Consider the following 19,913-nt stretch of genomic DNA (forward strand, 5'->3'; position numbering starts at 1 on the left):
TCAATCATTACTTTAAGACATGAAGGTCAGTCAATATGGAACATTTCTTGAACTTTGAAAGTTTCTTCAAGTGCAGTAGCACAAACCATCAAGCGTTATGATGAAACTGGCTCTCATGAGGACTGCCACAGGAATGGAAGACTCAGGGTTACCTCTGCTGCAGAAGATACATTCATTGGAGTTACCAGCCTCAGGAAATTGCAGCCCAAATAAATGCTTCACAGAGTTCAAGGAACAGCCACATCTCAACATCAACTGTTCAGAGGAGACTGTGTGACCGGCCTTCGTGGTCAAATTGCTGCAAAGAAACCACCACTGCTAAAGGACACCAATAAGAAGAAGACACTTGCTTGGGCCAAGAAACACGAGCAATGGACATTAGACCGTTGGGAATCTGTTCTTTGGTCTGATGAGTCCAAATTTTTAATTTGTGTCTCCAACCGCCATGTCTTTGTAAGACGCAGAGTAGGCGAACAGATCTCCGCGTGTGTGATTCCCACTGTGACGCATGGAGGAGGAGGTGTGATGGTGTGGGTGAACGGATGATCTCTGCATGTGTATATCCCACTGTAAAGCATTGAGGAGGAGGTGAGGGGGTGTTGTGCTGGTGACACGGTCTGTGATTTATTTAGAATTCAAGGCACCCTTAACCAGCATGACTGCCACAGCATTCTGCAGCGTTACATCCTCCCGGATGGTTTGCGCTTGCTGAGACTATCCATTGTTTTTCAAAAGGACAATGACCCAAAACACACCTCCAGACTGTGTAAGGGCTATTTGACCAAGAAAGAGAGTGATGGAGTGCTGCATCAGATGACCTGGCCTCCACAATCAGCCGACCTCAACCCAAATGAGAAGGTTTGGGATGAGTTGGACCACAGAGTGAAGGAAAATCAGCCAATAAGTGCTCAGCATATGTGGGAACTCCTTCAAGACTGTTGGAAAAGCGTTCCAGGTAAAGCTGGTTGAGAGAATGCCAAGTGTGTGTGAAGCTGTCAGCAAGGCAAAGGGTGGCTACTTTGAAGAATCTCAAATGTAAAATATATTTTTGATTTTAACACTTTAAAAAAAAAAGTTGTTTCATAGTTTTGTCTTCTCTATTATTCTTCAATGTAGAAAATAGTACAAATTAAGTAAAACTCTTGAATGAGTGTCCAAACCTTTGACTGGTACTGTAGTTGATTTTATTAAAACACATAGGGGTTGTCTATATACAGTGTATGGAAAAATATGTTTGCAATTTTCGAGCAATCGATTGGTCGAAAAAACAGACTACTTTCAGTCCACCAATATGATTATTTTTTGTCGGGGACAGCCCTAAACTGAAGATGGATTTCTCCTATCAGAGCCATTAAACTTTAACTGTATTAAAGTCACCATTGGCCTCATGGTGAAATCCCTGAGCGGTTTCCTTCCTCTCCGGCAAGTGAGGCTTGCTATAACAAAGGGGTCTTATCAGCTTTTAATTTGAATTAATTGGTAAATAATTCAAAAAAATTATTCCACTTAGACATAATGTATGTAGGCCAGTGACGACAAAATCTCAATTTCATTCTTTGCAAATTCAGGCTGTAATAGAACAAAATGTAGAAAATGTCAAGGGCTGTGAATAATTTCTGAAGTCACTGTAGCGAGCTATCAAACGTAGACACAATACCAAAGTCAATATCAGTATATGAAGGAGCTATTTGGCTTTAAAATCACCTAAACAAACTGCGCCGTCAATTTAGGAGTATAATCTCTCCATGTTCAACCTGCAGATCGATGTACCCTACAGAGTGGTGTCTGACATTCGCGAAGGCACCATGCAATGCACCCTGGACTGCAGTGGCAGACAAATAGGAGAAATGTGGTGGTAGGAATTTCACAAAAATATGATAAATTGCTCATTCGAGAGAAGACAACCTCTATTGTTATGACATTGGCCAATATTGAAATCTGACATGTGTGATTTTTATCTAAAAGTCGTATTGCTGTTGACTTCCAGTGTAGTGATAGTGGCTTTATCGCAATACCGGCTGAATTTCTACCTGCTTGAATGACTATAGCTCAGATTAACATGAAATGATCCTGTGAATCGATGGAACATCGCCCAGAGATGCACATAAACAATAGAACAATCAAAATGGGTATCTCTTTCCTTTAACAGAGCCGATATACCAGGTGTGTAACGTTCGCGTACCAAAAGCACGCCGTTGTTCACATGGTCAGTGCAGCAGGTTACATTTAATAAAATGGGAGTGTATCACTCGCGACTCATGCCCTATTGCATGTCCTGTGTAGCAGCTCACTTAGGCGCGTAACAGGCTTCACACATTTACATTATATTTACCCCCCCAGGGTGTACCCCACGTACGACTTCGCCTGCCCAATCGTGGACAGCGTAGAGGGTGTGACCCACGCGCTCCGCACCACGGAGTACCACGACCGCGACGACCAGTTCTACTGGGTGATCGAGGCACTGCGCCTGCGCAAGCCCTACATCTGGGAGTATGCCCGGCTCAACCTCAACAACACGGTGCTCTCCAAACGCAAGCTCACATGGTTTGTCGACCAGGGTTACGTCGATGGCTGGTGAGTAAACCTAATACGCTTTCCATACGACAGGGTTATGTTTAGTACGGCTCACCGTAGCAACATTTTTGGCAATCCGTAAATGAATCTGTTTTTATTTGACAAGTACAGTTAGTACCATTCTGTTTTTTCCCTGCTGAACACAACACCTGGAGATGATGGTCACTTCCCATTGCACTGATGGAGTAGATTTGTGATACCTGTTAGTAAAATAATCTTAATTCTTTATTGAAGCCCAGATCCAAATCAAATGTTTTTTTCCCCTGCCTCAGGGATGACCCCCGCTTCCCGACTGTCAGAGGTGTCCTGCGCAGAGGAATGACCGTCGAGGGCCTCAAGCAGTTCATTGCTGCCCAGGTGTGTGTTTCTACACTACATGACCATACCTGCTTGTCGAACATCTCATTCCAAAATCATGGGCAGTAAAAGTGATATCCTATGACGGTGCTACATTGAAAGTGACTGAGGTCCAGTAAGGCCATTCTACTGCCAATGTTTGTCCATGGAGATTGCATGTCTGTGTGCTCGATTTTATATACCTATCAGCAATGGGTGTGGCTGAAATAGGCGAATCCTCTAATTTGACGGGGTGTCCATATACTTGTATTTATAGTGTATCAAAAGGAATAAGGTTTTGAAGTGTCTGTCCTTATATCGAGGAGATATAAGAAAGCTCAAGAAATATTTAGGTTTTTCTGGACACATACGGTGCTTTCGGAAAGTGTTCAGACCCCTTGACTTTTTCCACATTGTTACGTTACAGCCTTATTCTAAAATTGATTAAATAATATTTTCTCCCTTTCTACTCATTATTCCTTGTTAATAAAACAAACGTATGCTTTCATTTTATTGAAATAACTATAATTGACCTCTTAATGACAAAGCGAAAACAGAGTTTCTGAAATGTTTACAAAGTGCATGTCCGAGCTAAAACAAGCCATGAGGTCGAAGGAATTGTCCATAGAGCTCAGAGACAGGATCATGTCGAGGCACAGATCTGAAGGTCCCCATGAACACAGTGGCCATCATTCTTAAATGGCAGAAGTTTTTAACCTCTTAACTTTAAGTAATTTGTGTGGGCTACCTTCAGATGAAGGTAGGGGGTAGTAGAGCAAAACATAGAACGCCATCGTGTTCGCGAGTGTCCCCTTTCCACGGTGGGGTCATATTAGTTTGTAACCCAAACGGTTCGGACGCTACAGACAGGAATTTGCACATCAGTGCTCCCAACTTCAGGCGAGTCCCATGGGGCTTGTAGTCCAAACCGTTTGGATATAACAGATGTTTTCGTGAGAAGAATTTCCGGGATGTCTCATGGTCGAGCAAACACCGCTGTAGCTCTGCCACCTTCCACTGTGGATGCACGACTTGAGTGTATGTGGTGGATTGAGATGCAGCCCATGCAAAAACAACAAGCTTAAACTTTATTCTGTTACTTCAATAGACCCATAAGGCCCAGTGTAGTGATATTCCTGTGTTTTATAATGCCATTCTAGTGTAAGAGCTGTTTGAAAAGACTGCTGGAAATGTCATCCTGTTTTGGCCTGCCTGGCGTCATCACCAGGCGGTAAATTAGTTAATAGACCAATAAGAAACAGTTCCAAAGTATTCTGCCAATAACTGCTAGTTTTCCGTTTTCCCCTCTCCACTCAGACCACTCCCACACAGTCCTAGCAAAGTTCTTGCTTGAGAAATTTCTGTCTTATAAGAAGCTATTTTTATTTATTTTTGAGCACTTAAATTGAAAACAATCACATTCAGGTACTTGATTGTTACACAGATTTGATATGAGATAAAAATGGCTGCGTTAGACCTGGTAATGAACTCTTATTGTCATGTTTTTAGACTGTTGAACCTTTTATTTTGTGTTTGATTCCATCTTTGAAACCGTCTTCTTTCACCCAGGGTGGATCCAGGTCTGTGGTCAACATGGAATGGGACAAGATCTGGGCCTTTAACAAGAAGGTATGCATGCATGTATACCGATCTTCCCCTTTCTCTACACAATGATTTGGACTGATCATGATTGAAACCTGCCCCTTTGTAAATCCACTGCATGGGAGAAGCTCTTTAGATCAAGTCTAAGAATCCGCAAATGAAAATCAGTGGCATGCTGGCATTGCTGGTAGATTTGACAAGACTGGTATTGTAGGTTTTAGGCATATTTATACACTATTAATGGTTTGGTTGCCTAAATTGGTTGGCGCAGAAACAAATGCACTAAATCCCTAAGGAAGCTTATAACATGCATGCACGCACGCACACACTTCGTTCCTCTGATAGCTAACCTACTCACAGCTTGCATGGCTGCCTTCTTGTTTTATGCTATTCTTTTCCCGCTTTGCTTTCCCCCTTTTTCTCCCCTCATCCCCTGCGTTCCTCCAGACCTGGGAAAACTATAGTTTTAGCTATGCTTTGTGGAAAGTAACAATTTGAATACAGAGCCCCAAAAATGACAACTTTTTAAAACTATTGGAATACATATCTCAGAAAGTGACTGCTTTTCCATACTATTTGAATACAGATCTGAGAAAGCACCTACTTTTTACAAATATTTGAATACAGATCTCAGAAACTACTGGATTGGCTGCCTTCAACTAATGGCAGGGTTCTATCTGGAACTGCATGTTGAAGATAGAAATAGAATGAATAGAGCACACCTCACAAATACTATTCCAATCTCTCGGAAAGAAATGTATTGTTTAGATTAAATATGACTACCTGAATATTTTGATGAAGTCCATTATCCTGAATGTCCATTGCCCTAGGTGTACATAATCAAGTTAAACCAATGATATTTTATGCCGATACGTATAAATACATAGTGACACACAACTACTTCGATTTTTTTTTCAACATGCCACTGAAAAGCTTGAAAGCTACAACTACTTTTATGATACACAACATGACCTAAAGTATGTGGACACATGCTCGTCGAACATCTCATTCCAAAATCATGGGCATTAATATGGAGTTGGTCCCCCTTTTGCTGCAATAACAGCCTCCACTCTTCTGGGAAGGCTTTCCACTAGATGCTGGAACATTGCTGTGGGGACTTGCTACTATTCATCCACGAGCATTCGTAAGGTCAGTCAGTGATGTTGGGGATTTAGGCCTGCCTCGCAGTCGGCGTTCCAATTTATCCCAAAGGTGTTCGATGGTTTTGAGGTCAGGGCTCTGTTCAGGCTGTAAGTTCTTCCACACCGATCTTGACAAAACATTTTTGTATGGACCTCGCTTTGTGCACTGGGGCATTGTCCTGCTGAAACAGTAAAGGGCGTTCCCCAAACGGTTGCCACAAAATTGGAAGCACAGAATCTTCGACTGTCATTGTATGCTGTAGCTTTAAGATGTTCCTTCACTGGAACGAAGGGGCCTAGCCCGAACCATGAAAAACAGCCCCAGACCATTATTCCTCCAGAGTCTAATGGTGGCGAGCTTTACACCACTAAACCCGACACTTGGCATTCGCATTGTGGTCTTAGGCTTGTGTGTGGAAACCCATTTCATGAAGCTCCTGCTGAACAGTTCTTGTGCTGATGTTGCTTCCGGAGGCAGTTTGGAACTCAGTAGTGAGTGTTGCCACCGAGGACAGACAATTTTTACGGACTACGTGCTTCAGCACTCTGCGGTCCTGTTCTGTGAACTTGTGTGGCCCACCACTTCGCAGCTGAGCCGCTGTTGTTCCTAGACGTTTCCACTTCACAATAACCGCACTTGTTGGAAAGGTGGCATCCTATGACGGTGCCACGTTAAGTCACTGAGCTCTTCAGTAAAGCTTTCTACTGCCAATGTTTGTCTATGGAGATTGCGTGGTTGTGTGCTCAATTTCATACACCTGTCAGCAGAGGGTGTGGCTGAAATAGCCAATTCCTCTAATTTAAAGGGGGTTCTACCAACTTCTGTTGATATAGTGTACCTGAAAATGCTGCGGTGTTCTTGAATCAAACACACATTATATCTTTAAAGGGATAGTGGCTCAAGTGAAAGTCACCCAGTAAAATACTCCTTGAGTAAAGGTATTTGGTTTTAAATATAGTTAAGTATCAAAAGTACATTTAATTGTTAAAATGTATCAAAGTATAAAGAATTTCACATTTTCCTGTCCTGTTAAACATTCAAAATGTAACGAGTACCTTTGGGTGTCAGGGAAAATGTATGGACTAAAAAGTACATTTATTTTCTTTAGGAATGTAGTGATGTAAAGTTGTCAAAAATTAATAGTAAAAGTGCAGATATCCAAAACAACTACTTATGTACTATTTTAAAATATGTTTTACTTAAGTTGTTTACACCACTCCTGAGAATACAAGCTAACATGATTTTCAACCTACCTTGGCTGTAGTTGATTTAAGTGTTGGAATATTTAGTTTCTTTTCGACACTTAATATCCATATTGTGTGTGTGTATTGTGACTGATAGATCCATACACACACGTGTTTTGAAATGAATGTAAGTTGTAAAGTATTTAGTCTGTAGGACCCCAGTAAGACTAGCTGTCTCCATTGGTGTCGGTTAACGGGGATCCTAATAAATCACATCAAATTGTTACTGTTGGCAGCATGTTGGCAGTTTTTGTTCATGTCTTATTACAACTGAAATTACTTTAAACAATATTTTATTATCATGTTACATAGTACTTTGGTAATTGTATCTTACTTGCGTAGTTTTTGTAAAGAGGAATAGTGACTTATTCCGCTATATATATATATAATAACTCAATGTTATGCCATTTCCAAAGTACTATGTAACAACATTGCTTTTGTAATAATCGCAAAGTTACTCCACATGTATAAGAACTTCATGTCAAGTGTTACTGTATTGCCTTTTGTCTCACTCATTATCAAAATACACACACACACACACACACACACACACAGTTCAAGTTGGAAGTTTACATACAACTTAGCCAAATACATTTAAACTCAGTTTCCTGACATTTAATCCTAGTAAAAATTCCCTGTCTTAGACTAGTTAGGATCACTACTTTATTTTAAGAATGTGAAATGTCAGAATAATAGGATAGAGAATGATATCTTTCAGCTTTTATTTCTTTCATCACATTCCCAATGGTTCAGAAGTTTACATACACTCAATTAGTATTTGGTAGCATTGCCTTTAAATTGTGTAACTTGGGTCAAACTTTTCGGGTAGCCTTCCACAAGCTTCCACAATAAGTTGGGTAAATTTCGGCCCATTCCTCCTGACAGAGCTGGTGTAACTGAGTCAGGTTTCTAGGCCTCCTTGCTCGCTCATGCTTTTTTCATTTTCTATAGGGTGGAGGTCAGGGCTTTGATATGCCACTCCAATACCTTGACTTTGTTGTCCTTAAGCCATTTTGCCACAACTTTGTAAGTATGCTTGGGGTCATTGTCCATTTGGAAGACCCATTTGCGACCATGCTTTAACTTCCTGACTGATGCCTTCAGATGTTGCTTCAATATATCCACATAATTTTCATGCCTCATGATTCCATCTACTTTGAAGTGCACCAGTCCCTCCCGCAGCAAAGCACCCCCACAACATGATGCTGCCACCCACGTGCTTCACGGTTGGGATGATGTTCTTCGGCTTGCAAGTCTCCCCCTTTTTCCTCCAAACATAACGATGGTCATTATGGCCAAACAGTTCTATTTTTGTTTCATCAGACCAGAGGACGTTTCTCCAAATAGTACAATCTTTGTCCCCATGTGCTATTGCAAACCGTAGTCTGGCTTTTTTGTGGCCGTTTTGGAGCAGTGGCTTCTTCCTTTCTGAGCGGCCTTTCAGGTTATGTCGATATAGAACTTGTTTTACTGTGGATATAAACACTTCTGTACCTGTTTCCTCCAGCATCTTCTCAAGGTCCTTTGCTGTTGTTCTGGGATTGATTAGCACTTTTCGCACCAAAGTACGTTTATCTCTAGGAGACAGAACACATCTCCTTCCTGAGTGGTATGACGGTAGGGTGGTCCCATGGTGTTTATACTTGCGTACTATTGTTTGTACAGATGAACATGGTACCTTCAGGCGTTTAGAAATTGATCCCAAATATGATCCAGACTTGTGAAGGTCTACAATTTTTTTCCTGAGGTCTAGGCTAATTTCCTTTCATTCTCCCATGATAAGAGGCACTGAGATTAAAGGTAGGCCTTTAAATACATCCACAGGTACACCTCCAATTGACTCAAATGATGTCAATTTGCCTATCAGAAGCTTCTAAAGCCATGACATCATTTTCTGGAATTTTCCAAGCTGTTTAAAGGCACAGTCAACTTAGTGTATGTAAACTTCTGACTCACTGGAATTGTGATACAGTGAATTGTAACTTAAATAATCTGTCTGTGAACAATTGTTGGAAAAATTACTTTTGTCATGCATGAAGTAATGTCCTAACCGACTTGCCAAAACTATAGTTTGTTAACGTCTTCCCTCTACCCTCTACTTTTTTGAACATTCTGTTAAAAATCGCGCAACATTTCAGCGCCCTGCTACTCATGCCAGGAATATAGTATATGCATTTGCTTAGTCTGTGTGGATAGAAAACACTCAGACGTTTATAAAACTGGTTAAATCACTGCTGTGGCTTTACCAGAACGGCATTTACATCGAAAAGCACAGGAAAAACTGATCACTGAAAATGGAAAAATATATCCATGCGCTACTTGAACCCATTGATAAAGGTGAACCACAATTAATTGACTGAGGTTGCAGTACCTACAGCTTCCACACGGTGTCTAGAGTCTTGTCATTTGCCTTCGAGTTTTTTCTTGGTCAAACACATGCAAGGCACTGTATTTCTTCAGGTCTAGGACCGGATATTTTGGTTGAGTTTCTAGCCGGACATTTTTCCAGACGGACAGCTAATGATTTTTACATCGCCTCCTGATGAATTTTATCGCTTATTAACGTTTACTAATACCTAAAGTTGCATTACAAAAGTATTTCGAAGTGTTTTGTGAAAGTTTATCATCGACTTTTTGAATTTAAAAAAATGACGTTACGTTTTGAAACAATGTTTTTTTCGTTTATCACACAGTCTACATATAACGATATCTAGGCTTTATATGAACCGATTTAATCGAAATAAAGACCCAATAGTGTTTATGGGACATCTAGGAGTGCCAACAAAGAAGATGGTGAAAGGTAATGAATGTTTTCTATTTTATTGTGTGGTTTGTGTAACGCCGAAATGCTAATTATTTTGTTTACGTCCCCTGCGGGTCTTTTGTGTTGTAGTGTATTGTTTCATGCTATCAGATAATAGCTTCTCATGCTTTCACCGAAAAGCATTTTAAAAATCTGACTTGTTGCCTGGATTCACAACGAGTGTAGCTTTAATTCGATACCCTGCATGTGTATTTTAATGAACGTTTGAGTTTTAACTAATACTATTAGCATTTAGCGTAGTGCATTTGCATTTCCAGAGCTCTAGTTGAGACGCAAGCGTCCCGAGTAGAGGGAAGAGGTTAACAAGAAATTTGTGGAGTGGTTGAAAAACGAGTTTTAACCTAAGTGTACAGTCGTGGCCAAAAGTTTTGAGAATGACACAAACATTAATTTTCACAAGTCTGCTGCCTCAGTTTATATGATGGCAGTTTGCATATACTCGAGAATGTTATGAAGAGTGATCAGATGAATTGCAATTAAGTCCCTCTTTGCCATGCAAATTAACTGAATCCCCCAAAAAACACTTCCACTGCATTTCAGCCCTGCCACAAAAAGGACCAGCTGACATGTCAGTGATTCTCTCGTTAACACAGGTGTGAGTGTTGACGAGGACAAGGCTGGAGATCTCTGTCATGCTGATTGCGTTCGAATAACAGACTGGAAGCTTCAAAAGGAGGGTGGTGTAACGGCTTTCTTCCGTCGAAGGAGAGTCGGACCAAAATGCAGCGTGGTTAGTTCGATACATGTTTAATGAAAGAATAAACACGATAAATACAAAAACAAGAAACGGAACGTGAAAACCTATACAGCCTATCTGGTGAAATAACTAACACACTGAGACAGGAACAATCACCCACAAAACACACAGTGAAACCCAGGCTACCTAAATATGGTTCCCAATCAGAGACAACAAGAATCACCTGACTCTGATTGAGAACCGCCTCAGGCAGCCATAGCCTATGCTAGACACACCTACTCAGCCACAATCCCAATGCCTACTAAAACCCCAATACGACAACACAATAAACCCATGTCACACCCTGGCCTGACCAAATAACTAAAGAAAACACAAAATACTAAGACCAAGGCGTGACAGAACCTCCCCCCTAAGGTGCGGACTTCCGGACGCACATCAAAACCATAGGGAGGGTCCGGGTGGGCTTCTGTCCATGGTGGCGGCTCCGGCTCGGGACGTGGACCCCACTCCATTAATGTCTTAGTTCCTCCCCCTCGCGTCCTAGGATAGTCCACTCTCGCCGCCGACCATGGCCTAGTAGTCCTCACCCAGAACCCCACTGGACTGAGGGGCAGCCCGGCACTGAGGGGCAGCCCGGCACTGAGGGGCAGCCCGGCACTGAGGGGCAGCCCGGCACTGAGGGGCAGCCCGGCACTGAGAGGAAGCTCAGGCAGGTAGTTGGCTCCGGCAGATCCTGGCTGGCTGGCGGATCTGGAAGAGTCTGGTTGACTGGCGGATCTGGAAGAGTCTGGTTGACTGGCGGATCTGGAAGAGTCTGGTTGACTGGCGGATCTGGAAGAGTCTGGTTGACTGGCGGATCTGGAAGAGTCTGGTTGACTGGCGGATCTGGAAGAGTCTGGTTGACTGGCGGATCTGGAAGAGTCTGGTTGACTGGCGGATCTGGAAGAGTCTGGTTGACTGGCGGATCTGGAAGAGTCTGGTTGACTGGCGGATCTGGAAGAGTCTGGTTGACTGGCGGATCTGGAAGAGTCTGGTTGACTGGCGGATCTGGAAGAGTCTGGTTGACTGGCGGATCTGGAAGAGTCTGGTTGACTGGCGGATCTGGAAGAGTCTGGTTGACTGGCGGATCTGGAAGAGTCTGGTTGACTGGCGGATCCATGCAGGCTGGCAGCTCTGGCTGCTCCTTGCAAACTGACAGCTCTGGCTGCTCCTTGCAAACTGGCTGCTCCTTGCAAACTGGCTGCTCCATGCAGGCTGGCTGCTCCATGCAAACTGACAGCTCTGGCTGCTCCTTGCAAACTGGCTGCTCCATGCAGGCTGGCGGCTCTGGCTGCTCCATGCAGGCTGGCGGCTCTGGCTGCTCCATGCAGGCTGGCGGCTCTGGCTGCTCCATGCAGGCTGGCGGCTCTGGCTGCTCCATGCAGGCTGGCGGCTCTGGCTGCGCTGAACAGGCGGGAGGCTCCGGCAACGCAAGAGAGGAGAAAGGCTCTGGCTGCGCTGAACAGGCGGGAGGCTCCGGCAACGCAAGAGAGGAGAAAGGCTCTGGCTGCGCTGAACAGGCGGGAGGCTCCGGCAACGCAAGAGAGGAGAAAGGCTCTGGCTGCGCTGAACAGGCGGGAGGCTGCGGCAACGCAAGAGAGGAGAAAGGCTCTGGCTGCGCTGAACAGGCGGGAGGCTCCGGCAACGCAAGAGAGGAGAAAGGCTCTGGCTGCGCTGAACAGGCGGGAGGCTCCGGCAACGCAAGAGAGGAGAAAGGCTCTGGCTGCGCTGAACAGGCGGGAGGCTCCGGCAACGCAAGAGAGGAGAAAGGCTCTGGCTGCGCTGAACAGGCGGGAGGCTCCGGCAACGCAAGAGAGGAGAAAGGCTCTGGCTGCGCTGAACAGGCGGGAGGCTCCGGCAACGCAAGAGAGGAGAAAGGCTCTGGCTGCGCTGAACAGGCGGGAGGCTCCGGCAACGCAAGAGAGGAGAAAGGCTCTGGCTGCGCTGAACAGGCGGGAGGCTCCGGCAACGCAAGAGAGGAGAAAGGCTCTGGCTGCGCTGAACAGGCGGGAGGCTCCGGCAGCGCTGTAGAGGAGGAAGGCTCTGTCTGCGCTGAACAGGCGGGAGACTCCGGCAGCGCTGGAGAGGAGGATAGCGCTAGACAGGCGAGGCGCACTGAAGGCCTGGTGCGTGGTGCTGGCACTGGTAGTACTGGACCGAGGACACGCACAGGAAGCCTGGTGCGGGGAGCTGCCACCGGAGGACTGGTGTGTGAAGGTGGCACAGGATGGACCGGACCGTGAAGGTGTACTGGAGAGCCTGAGAGCAGAGCTGGCACAGGACGTGCAAGGCTAGGTAGGTACACAGGAGGCCTAGTGCGTGAGGCTGGCACAATTTTCACCAGCCGACTAACACGCACCTCAGGACGAGTATGGAGCGCTGACCCAGGTGCCATCAAATCCCCGACTCGCTCCGTCGGACGAATATCGTACCTAAAGCACCAAACTAGCAACTCCCTCATTACTCTCTCCTCCACTTTCCCCATTAACTCCTTCAGTCTCTGCTTCGCTCACCTCTAACACCGGCTCTGGTTCTGGTCTCCTTTGGCTCCTCACGATAAACAGGGAGAGTTGGCTCAGGTCTAACTCCTGACTCTGCCACTCTCGCCCTGAGCCCCCCCCCAATACATTTTTGGGGCGGACTCTCGGGCTTCCATCCGCGTCGCCGTGCTGCCTCTTCATACCAGCGCCTTTCCGCTTTCGTGGCCTCCAGTTCTTCTTTGGGGCGGCGATATTCTCCAGGCTGTGTCCAGGGTCCTTTTCCGTCCAATATCTCCTCCCATGTCCAGAAGTCCTGTGATCGCTGCTCCTCACGATAAACAGGGAGAGTTGGCTCAGGTCTGAACCCTGACTCTGCCGCACTCTCCCTGAGCCCCCCTCCAATAAATTTTTTGGGCTGACTCTCAGGCTTCCTTCTGCGCCGCCGTGCTTTTCTCTTCGACTCCATTCTCCTATAGCCCTCTTCGCACTGCTCCAGCGAATCCCAGGTGGGCTCCGGCACTCTCTCTGGGTCGACCGCCCACCTGTCTATTTCCTCCCAAGTCGTATACTCTATACTCTTGCTGTCCATAACGTCCTCCCATGTCCATTCCTCTTTTCGCTGCTGTTGCTGTCGCTGCCTGTCAACACGCCACTTGGTCCTATTGTGGTGGGTGATTCTGTAACGGCTTTCTTCCGTCGGAGGAGAGTCGGACCAAAATGCAGCGTGGTTAGTTCGATACATGTTTAATGAAAGAATAAACACGATAAATACAAAAACAAGAAACGGAACGTGAAAACCTATACATCCTATCTGGTGAATACAAACACACTGAGACAGGAACAGTCACCCACAAAACACACAGTGAAACCCAGGCTACCTAAATATGGTTCCCAATCAGAGACAACGAGAATCACCTGACTCTGATTGAGAACCGCCTCAGGCAGCCATAGCCTATGCTAGACACACCTACTCAGCCACAATCCCAATGCCTACTAAAACCCCAATACGACAACACAATAAACCCATGTCACACCCTGGCCTGACCAAATAACTAAAGAAAACACAAAATACTAAGACCAAGGCGTGACAGGTGGTGCTTGGAATCATTGTTCTTCCTCTGTCAACCATGGTTACCTTCAAGGAAACACGTGCTGTCGTCTTTGCTTTTCACAAAAAGGGCTTCACAGGTGAGGATATTGCTGCCAGTAAGATTGAACCTAAATCAACCATTTATTGGATCATCAAGAACTTCAAGGAAAGCGGTTCAATTGTTGTGAAGAAGGCTTCCGGGCACCTAAGAAAGTCCAGCAAGCGCCATGACCGTCTCCTAAAGTTGAGTCAGCTGTGGGATCGGGGCAGCACTAGTACAGAGCTTGCTCAGGAATGGCAGCAGGCAGGTGTGAATGCTTCTGCACGCACAGTGAGGCGAAGACATTTGGAGGATGGCCTGGTGTCAGGAAGGGCAGGAAAGAAGCCATTTCTCTCCAGGAAAAACATCAGGGACAGACTACTATTCTGCAAAAGGTACAGGGATTGGACTGCTGAGGACTGGGGTAAAGTCATTGTCTCAATCCTCTTTCCGATTGTTTGGGGCATCCGGCGAAGACAAGGTGAGCACTACCATCAGTCCTGTGTCATGCCAACAGTAAAGCATCCTGAGACCATTCATATGTGGGGTTGCTTCTCAGCCAAGGGGGTGGGCTCACTCACAATTTTGCCTAAGAACACAGCCATGAATAAAGAATGGTCCCAACACATCCTCTGAGAGCAACTTCTCCCAACCATCCAGGAACAGTTTGGTGACGAACGATGCCTTTTCCAGCCTGATGGAGCACCTTGCCATAAGGCAAAAGTGAGAACTAAGTGGCTCGGGGAACAAAACATCGATATTTTGGGTCCATGGCCAGGAAACTCCCCAGACCTTATTCCCATTGAGAACGTGTGGTCAATCCTCAAGAGGTGGGTGGACAAACAAAAACCAACAAATTCCAAGCATTGATTATGCAAGAATGGGCTGCCAGTAGTCAAGATGTGGCCCAGAAGTTAATTGACAGCATTCTAGGGTTGATTGCAGAGGTCTTGAACAAGAATGGTCAACACTGCAATATTGACTCTTTGCATCAACTTCATGTAATTGTCAATAAAAGCCTTTGACACTTATGAAATGCTTGTAATTATACTTCACTATTCCATAGTAACATCTGACAAAAATATCTATAGACACTGAAGCAGCAAACTTTGTGGAAATGAATATTTGTGTCTTAACTTTTGGCCACGACTATACACACAATTTTATTGGCATATATTCAGTAACTTCAAATATTATTTGGTTTTCTGAGATGTATTCAAAATACGTTCAAATATTGTTTTTCTGAGACCTCTATTTGAAAATCAAAGGAAATAGTTGCCTTTTAAGTTATAAATAACAGGGTAAAAACTGACGGACAACTATGAAAGGTCATTACCAAGTTTATTCACCTGCTGGGTCATCCAGCTGCATAAGTCAAGCATATCCACACAAGCACTAGTATTTATGCTGAGTTTCCTTCTCCTCATCTCTGAGCAGCCAATACATCTCTGTTGCTATACAGAACTTTAGTGATATCTGTTCTTCATCTAAACCGACCTCTGCCCAAGTTCTTCATTCCTCCCCAAGTCACGGCTGTCATGTTGACTTGTACCAGACTGGCTCTTCTCCTCCCATATGATCCCTCATAGCTAACGATAACATACAGTGGGGCAAAATAGTATTTAGTCAGCCACCAATTGTGCAAGTTCTCCCACTTAAAAATATGAAAGAGGCCTGTAATTTTCATCATAGGTACACTTCAACTATGACAGACAATTAGAAAAAAAATCCAGAAAATCACATTGTAGGATTTTTTATGAATTTATTTGCAAATTATTGTGGAAAATAAGTATTTGGTCAATAACAACAGTTTATCTCAATACTTTGTTATATACCCTTTGTTGGCAATGACAGAGGTCAAACGTTTTCTGTAAGTCTCCACAAGGTTTTCACACACTGTTGCTGGTATTTTGGCCCATTCCTCCATGCAGATCTCCTCTAGAGCAGTGATGTTTTGGGGTTGTTGCTGGGCAACACGGACTTTCAACTCCCTCCAAAGATTTTCTATGAGGTTGAAATCTGGAGACTGGCTAGGCCACTCCACTCCTTCGTTGCCCGGGCGGTGTGTTTGGGATCATTGTCATGCTGAAAGACCCAGCCACGTTTCATCTTCAATGCCCTTGCTGATGGAAGGAGGTTTTCACTCAAAATCTCACGATACATGGCCCCATTCATTCTTTCCTTTACACGGATCAGTCGTCCTGGTCCCTTTGCAGAAAAACAGCCCCAAAGCATGATGTTTCTACCCTCATGCTTCACAGTAGGTATGGTGTTCTTTGGATGCAACTCAGCATTCTTTGTCCTCCAAACACGACGAGTTGAGTTTTTACCAAAAGGTTATATTTTGGTTTCATCTGACCATATGACATTCTCCCAATCTTCTTCTGGATCATCCAAATGTTCTCTAGCAAACTTCAGACGGGCCTGGACATGTACTAGCTTAAGCAGGGGGACACGTCTGGCACTGCAGGATTTGAGTCCTTGGCGGCATAGTGTGTTACTGATGGTAGGCTTTGTTACTTTGGTCCCAACTCTCTGCAGGTCATTCACTAGGTCCCCCCGTGTGGTTCTAGGATTTTTGCTCACTGTTCTTGTGATCATTTTGACCCCACGGGGTGAGATCTTGCGTGGAACCCCAGATCGAGGGAGATTATCAGTGGTCTTGTATGTCTTCCATTTCCTAATAATTGCTCCCACAGTTGATTTCTTCAAACCAAGCTGCTTACCTATTGCAGATTCAGTCTTCCCAGCCTGGTGCAGGTCTACAATTTTGTTTCTGTTGTCCTTTGACAGCTCTTTGGTCTTGGCCATAGTGGAGTTTGGAGTGTGACTGTTTGAGGTTGTGGACAGGTGTCTTTTATACTGATAACAAGTTCAAACAGGTGCCATTAATGCAGGTAACGAGTGGAGGACAGAGGAGCCTCTTAATAAAGAAGTTGTTACAGGTCTGTAAGCCAGAAATCTTGCTTGTTTGTAGGTGACCAAATACTTATTTTCCACCATAATTTGCGAATAAATTCATTAAACATCCTACAATGTGATTTTTCTGGATTTTTTTTTCTCTCATTTTGTCTGTCATAGTTGAAATGATGAAAATTACAGGCCTCATCTTTTTAAGTGGGAGAACTTGCACAATTGGTGGCTGACTAATACTTTTTTTGCCCCACTGTAACCTGACAGAATTTATAGGTTCAACATTCCCCTCTCTCCCTCAGTGACATGAATAAGGATTCTTCATATTTTCATGTTTAGAACTCAGAACCCATCATAGTAAATAAACTGTATTCAACTACCTCAAGTGTTTGAAAAGTTGGTATTTTCAAATAAACTACAAAATACAACATTTTCTGCCAAGGTCTGCATTCTACACATCCTCTCAATTCATGATGTAGTTCTGCATAGCGCTATCAAAGGTTAAATGTTTTCAGAGAAATTAACCTCAATTTTCTACTTACCTTAAAGGGCAACTCTGCCCTTTAGGATCCTTGAGATGAATAAATTATGGACTGTCATATTCAGCTATTTACAGTGAATTCGGAAAGTATTCAGGCTCCTTGACTTTTTCCCCATTTTGTTACATACATTTACATTACATTTAAGTCATTTAGCAGACGCTCTTATCCAGAGCGACTTACAAATTGGTGCATTCACCTTATGACCTCCAGTGGAACAGTAGTGCATCTAAATCTTTTCAGGGGGAGGGGGGGTGAGAGGGATTACTTTATCCTATCCTAGGTATTCCTTAAAGAGGTGGGGTTTCAGGTGTCTCCGGAAGGTGGTGATTGACTCCGCTGTCCTGGCGTCGTGAGGGAGTTTGTTCCACCATTGGGGGGCCAGAGCAGCGAACAGTTTTGACTGGGCTGAGCGGGAACTGTACTTCCTCAGTGGTAGGGAGGCGAGCAGGCCAGAGGTGGATGAACGCAGTGCCCTTGTTTGGGTGTAGGGCCTGATCAGAGCCTGGAGGTACTGAGGTGCCGTTCCCCTCACAGCTCCGTAGGCAAGCACCATGGTCTTGTAGCGGATGCGAGCTTCAACTGGAAGCCAGTGGAGGGAGCGGAGGAGCGGGGTGACGTGAGAGAACTTGGGAAGGTTGAACACCAGACGGGCTGCGGCGTTCTGGATGAGTTGTAGGGGTTTAATGGCACAGGCAGGGAGCCCAGCCAACAGCGAGTTGCAGTAATCCAGACGGGAGATGACAAGTGCCTGGATTAGGACCTGCGCCGCTTCCTGTGTGAGGCAGGGTCGTACTCTGCGGATGTTGTAGAGCATGAACCTACAGGAACGGGCCACCGCCTTGATGTTAGTTGAGAACGACAGGGTGTTGTCCAGGATCACGCCAAGGTTCTTAGCGCTCTGGGAGGAGGACACAATGGAGTTGTCAACCGTGATGGCGAGATCATGGAACGGGCAGTCCTTCCCGGGAGGAAGAGCAGCTCCGTCTTGCCGAGGTTCAGCTTGAGGTGGTGATCCGTCATCCACACGGATATGTCTGCCAGACATGCAGAGATGCGATTCGCCACCTGGTCATCAGAAGGGGGAAAGGAGAAGATTAATTGTGTGTCGTCTGCATAGCAATGATAGGAGAGACCATGTGAGGTTATGACAGAGCCAAGTGACTTGGTGTATAGCGAGAATAGGAGAGGGCCTAGAACAGAGCCCTGGGGGACACCAGTGGTGAGAGCACGTGGTGTGGAGACGGATTCTCGCCACGCCACCTGGTAGGAGCGACCTGTCAGGTAGGACGCAATCCAAGCGTGGGCCGCGCCGGAGATGCCCAACTCGGAGAGGGTGGAGAGGAGGATCTGATGGTTCACAGTATCGAAGGCAGCCGATAGGTCTAGAAGGATGAGAGCAGAGGAGAGAGAGTTAGCTTTAGCAGTGCGGAGCGCCTCCGTGATACAGAGAAGAGCAGTCTCAGTTGAATGACTAGTCTTGAAACCTGACTGATTTGGATCAAGAAGGTCATTCTGAGAGAGATAGCGGGAGAGCTGGCCAAGGACGGCACGTTCAAGAGTTTTGGAGAGAAAAGAAAGAAGGGATACTGGTCTGTAGTTGTTGACATCGGAGGGATCGAGTGTAGGTTTTTTCAGAAGGGGTGCAACTCTCGCTCTCTTGAAGACGGAAGGGACGTAGCCAGCGGTCAGGGATGAGTTGATGAGCGAGGTGAGGTAAGGGAGGAGGTCTCCGGAAATGGTCTGGAGAAGAGAGGAGGGGATAGGGTCAAGCGGGCAGGTTGTAGGGCGGCCGGCCGTCACAAGACGCGAGATTTCATCTGGAGAGAGAGGGAGAAAGAGGTCAGAGCACAGGGTAGGGCAGTGTGAGCAGAACCAGCGGTGTCGTTTGACTTAGCAAACGAGGATCGGATGTCGTCGACCTTCTTTTCAAAATGGTTGACGAAGTCATCTGCAGAGAGGGAGGAGGGGGAGGGGGAGGAGGATTCAGGAGGGAGGAGAAGGTTGCAAAGAGCTTCCTAGGGTTAGAGGCAGATGCTTGGAATTTAGTGTGGTAGAAAGTGGCTTTAGCAGCAGAGAGAGAAGAGGAAAATGTAGAGAGGAGGGAGTGAAAGGATGTCAGGTCCGCAGGGGGCGAGTTTTCCTCCATTTCCGCTCGGCTGCCCGGAGCCCTGTTCTGTGAGCTCGCAATGAGTCGTCGAGCCACGGAGCGGGAGGGGAGGACCGAGCCGGCCTGGAGGATAGGGGACATAGAGAGTCAAAGGATGCAGAAAGGGAGGAGAGGAGGGTTGAGGAGGCAGAATCAGGAGATAGGTTGGAGAAGGTTTGAGCAGAGGGAAGAGATGATAGGATGGAAGAGGAGAGAGTAGCGGGGGAGAGAGAGCGAAGGTTG

General features: G+C 45.5%; 1 protein-coding gene across 1 annotated transcript in view; it reads left to right on the forward strand.

Moving 5' to 3' along the window:
* The window catches only part of eprs1 (glutamyl-prolyl-tRNA synthetase 1), a 93,558-nt gene that overhangs the window by 18,355 nt on the left and 55,290 nt on the right, over window positions 1-19,913 (forward strand). Inside the window, exons 10-12 of the mRNA XM_029674942.2 lie at window positions 2,341-2,574; window positions 2,847-2,931; window positions 4,480-4,539. Of these exons, the coding sequence (XP_029530802.2) occupies window positions 2,341-2,574; window positions 2,847-2,931; window positions 4,480-4,539 (379 nt within the window). The remainder of the gene's footprint in view (window positions 1-2,340; window positions 2,575-2,846; window positions 2,932-4,479; window positions 4,540-19,913) is intronic.

The sequence above is a fragment of the Oncorhynchus nerka genome, linkage group LG12 (genome assembly GCF_034236695.1).
Source record: "Oncorhynchus nerka isolate Pitt River linkage group LG12, Oner_Uvic_2.0, whole genome shotgun sequence".
Lineage (NCBI taxonomy): Eukaryota > Metazoa > Chordata > Actinopteri > Salmoniformes > Salmonidae > Oncorhynchus > Oncorhynchus nerka.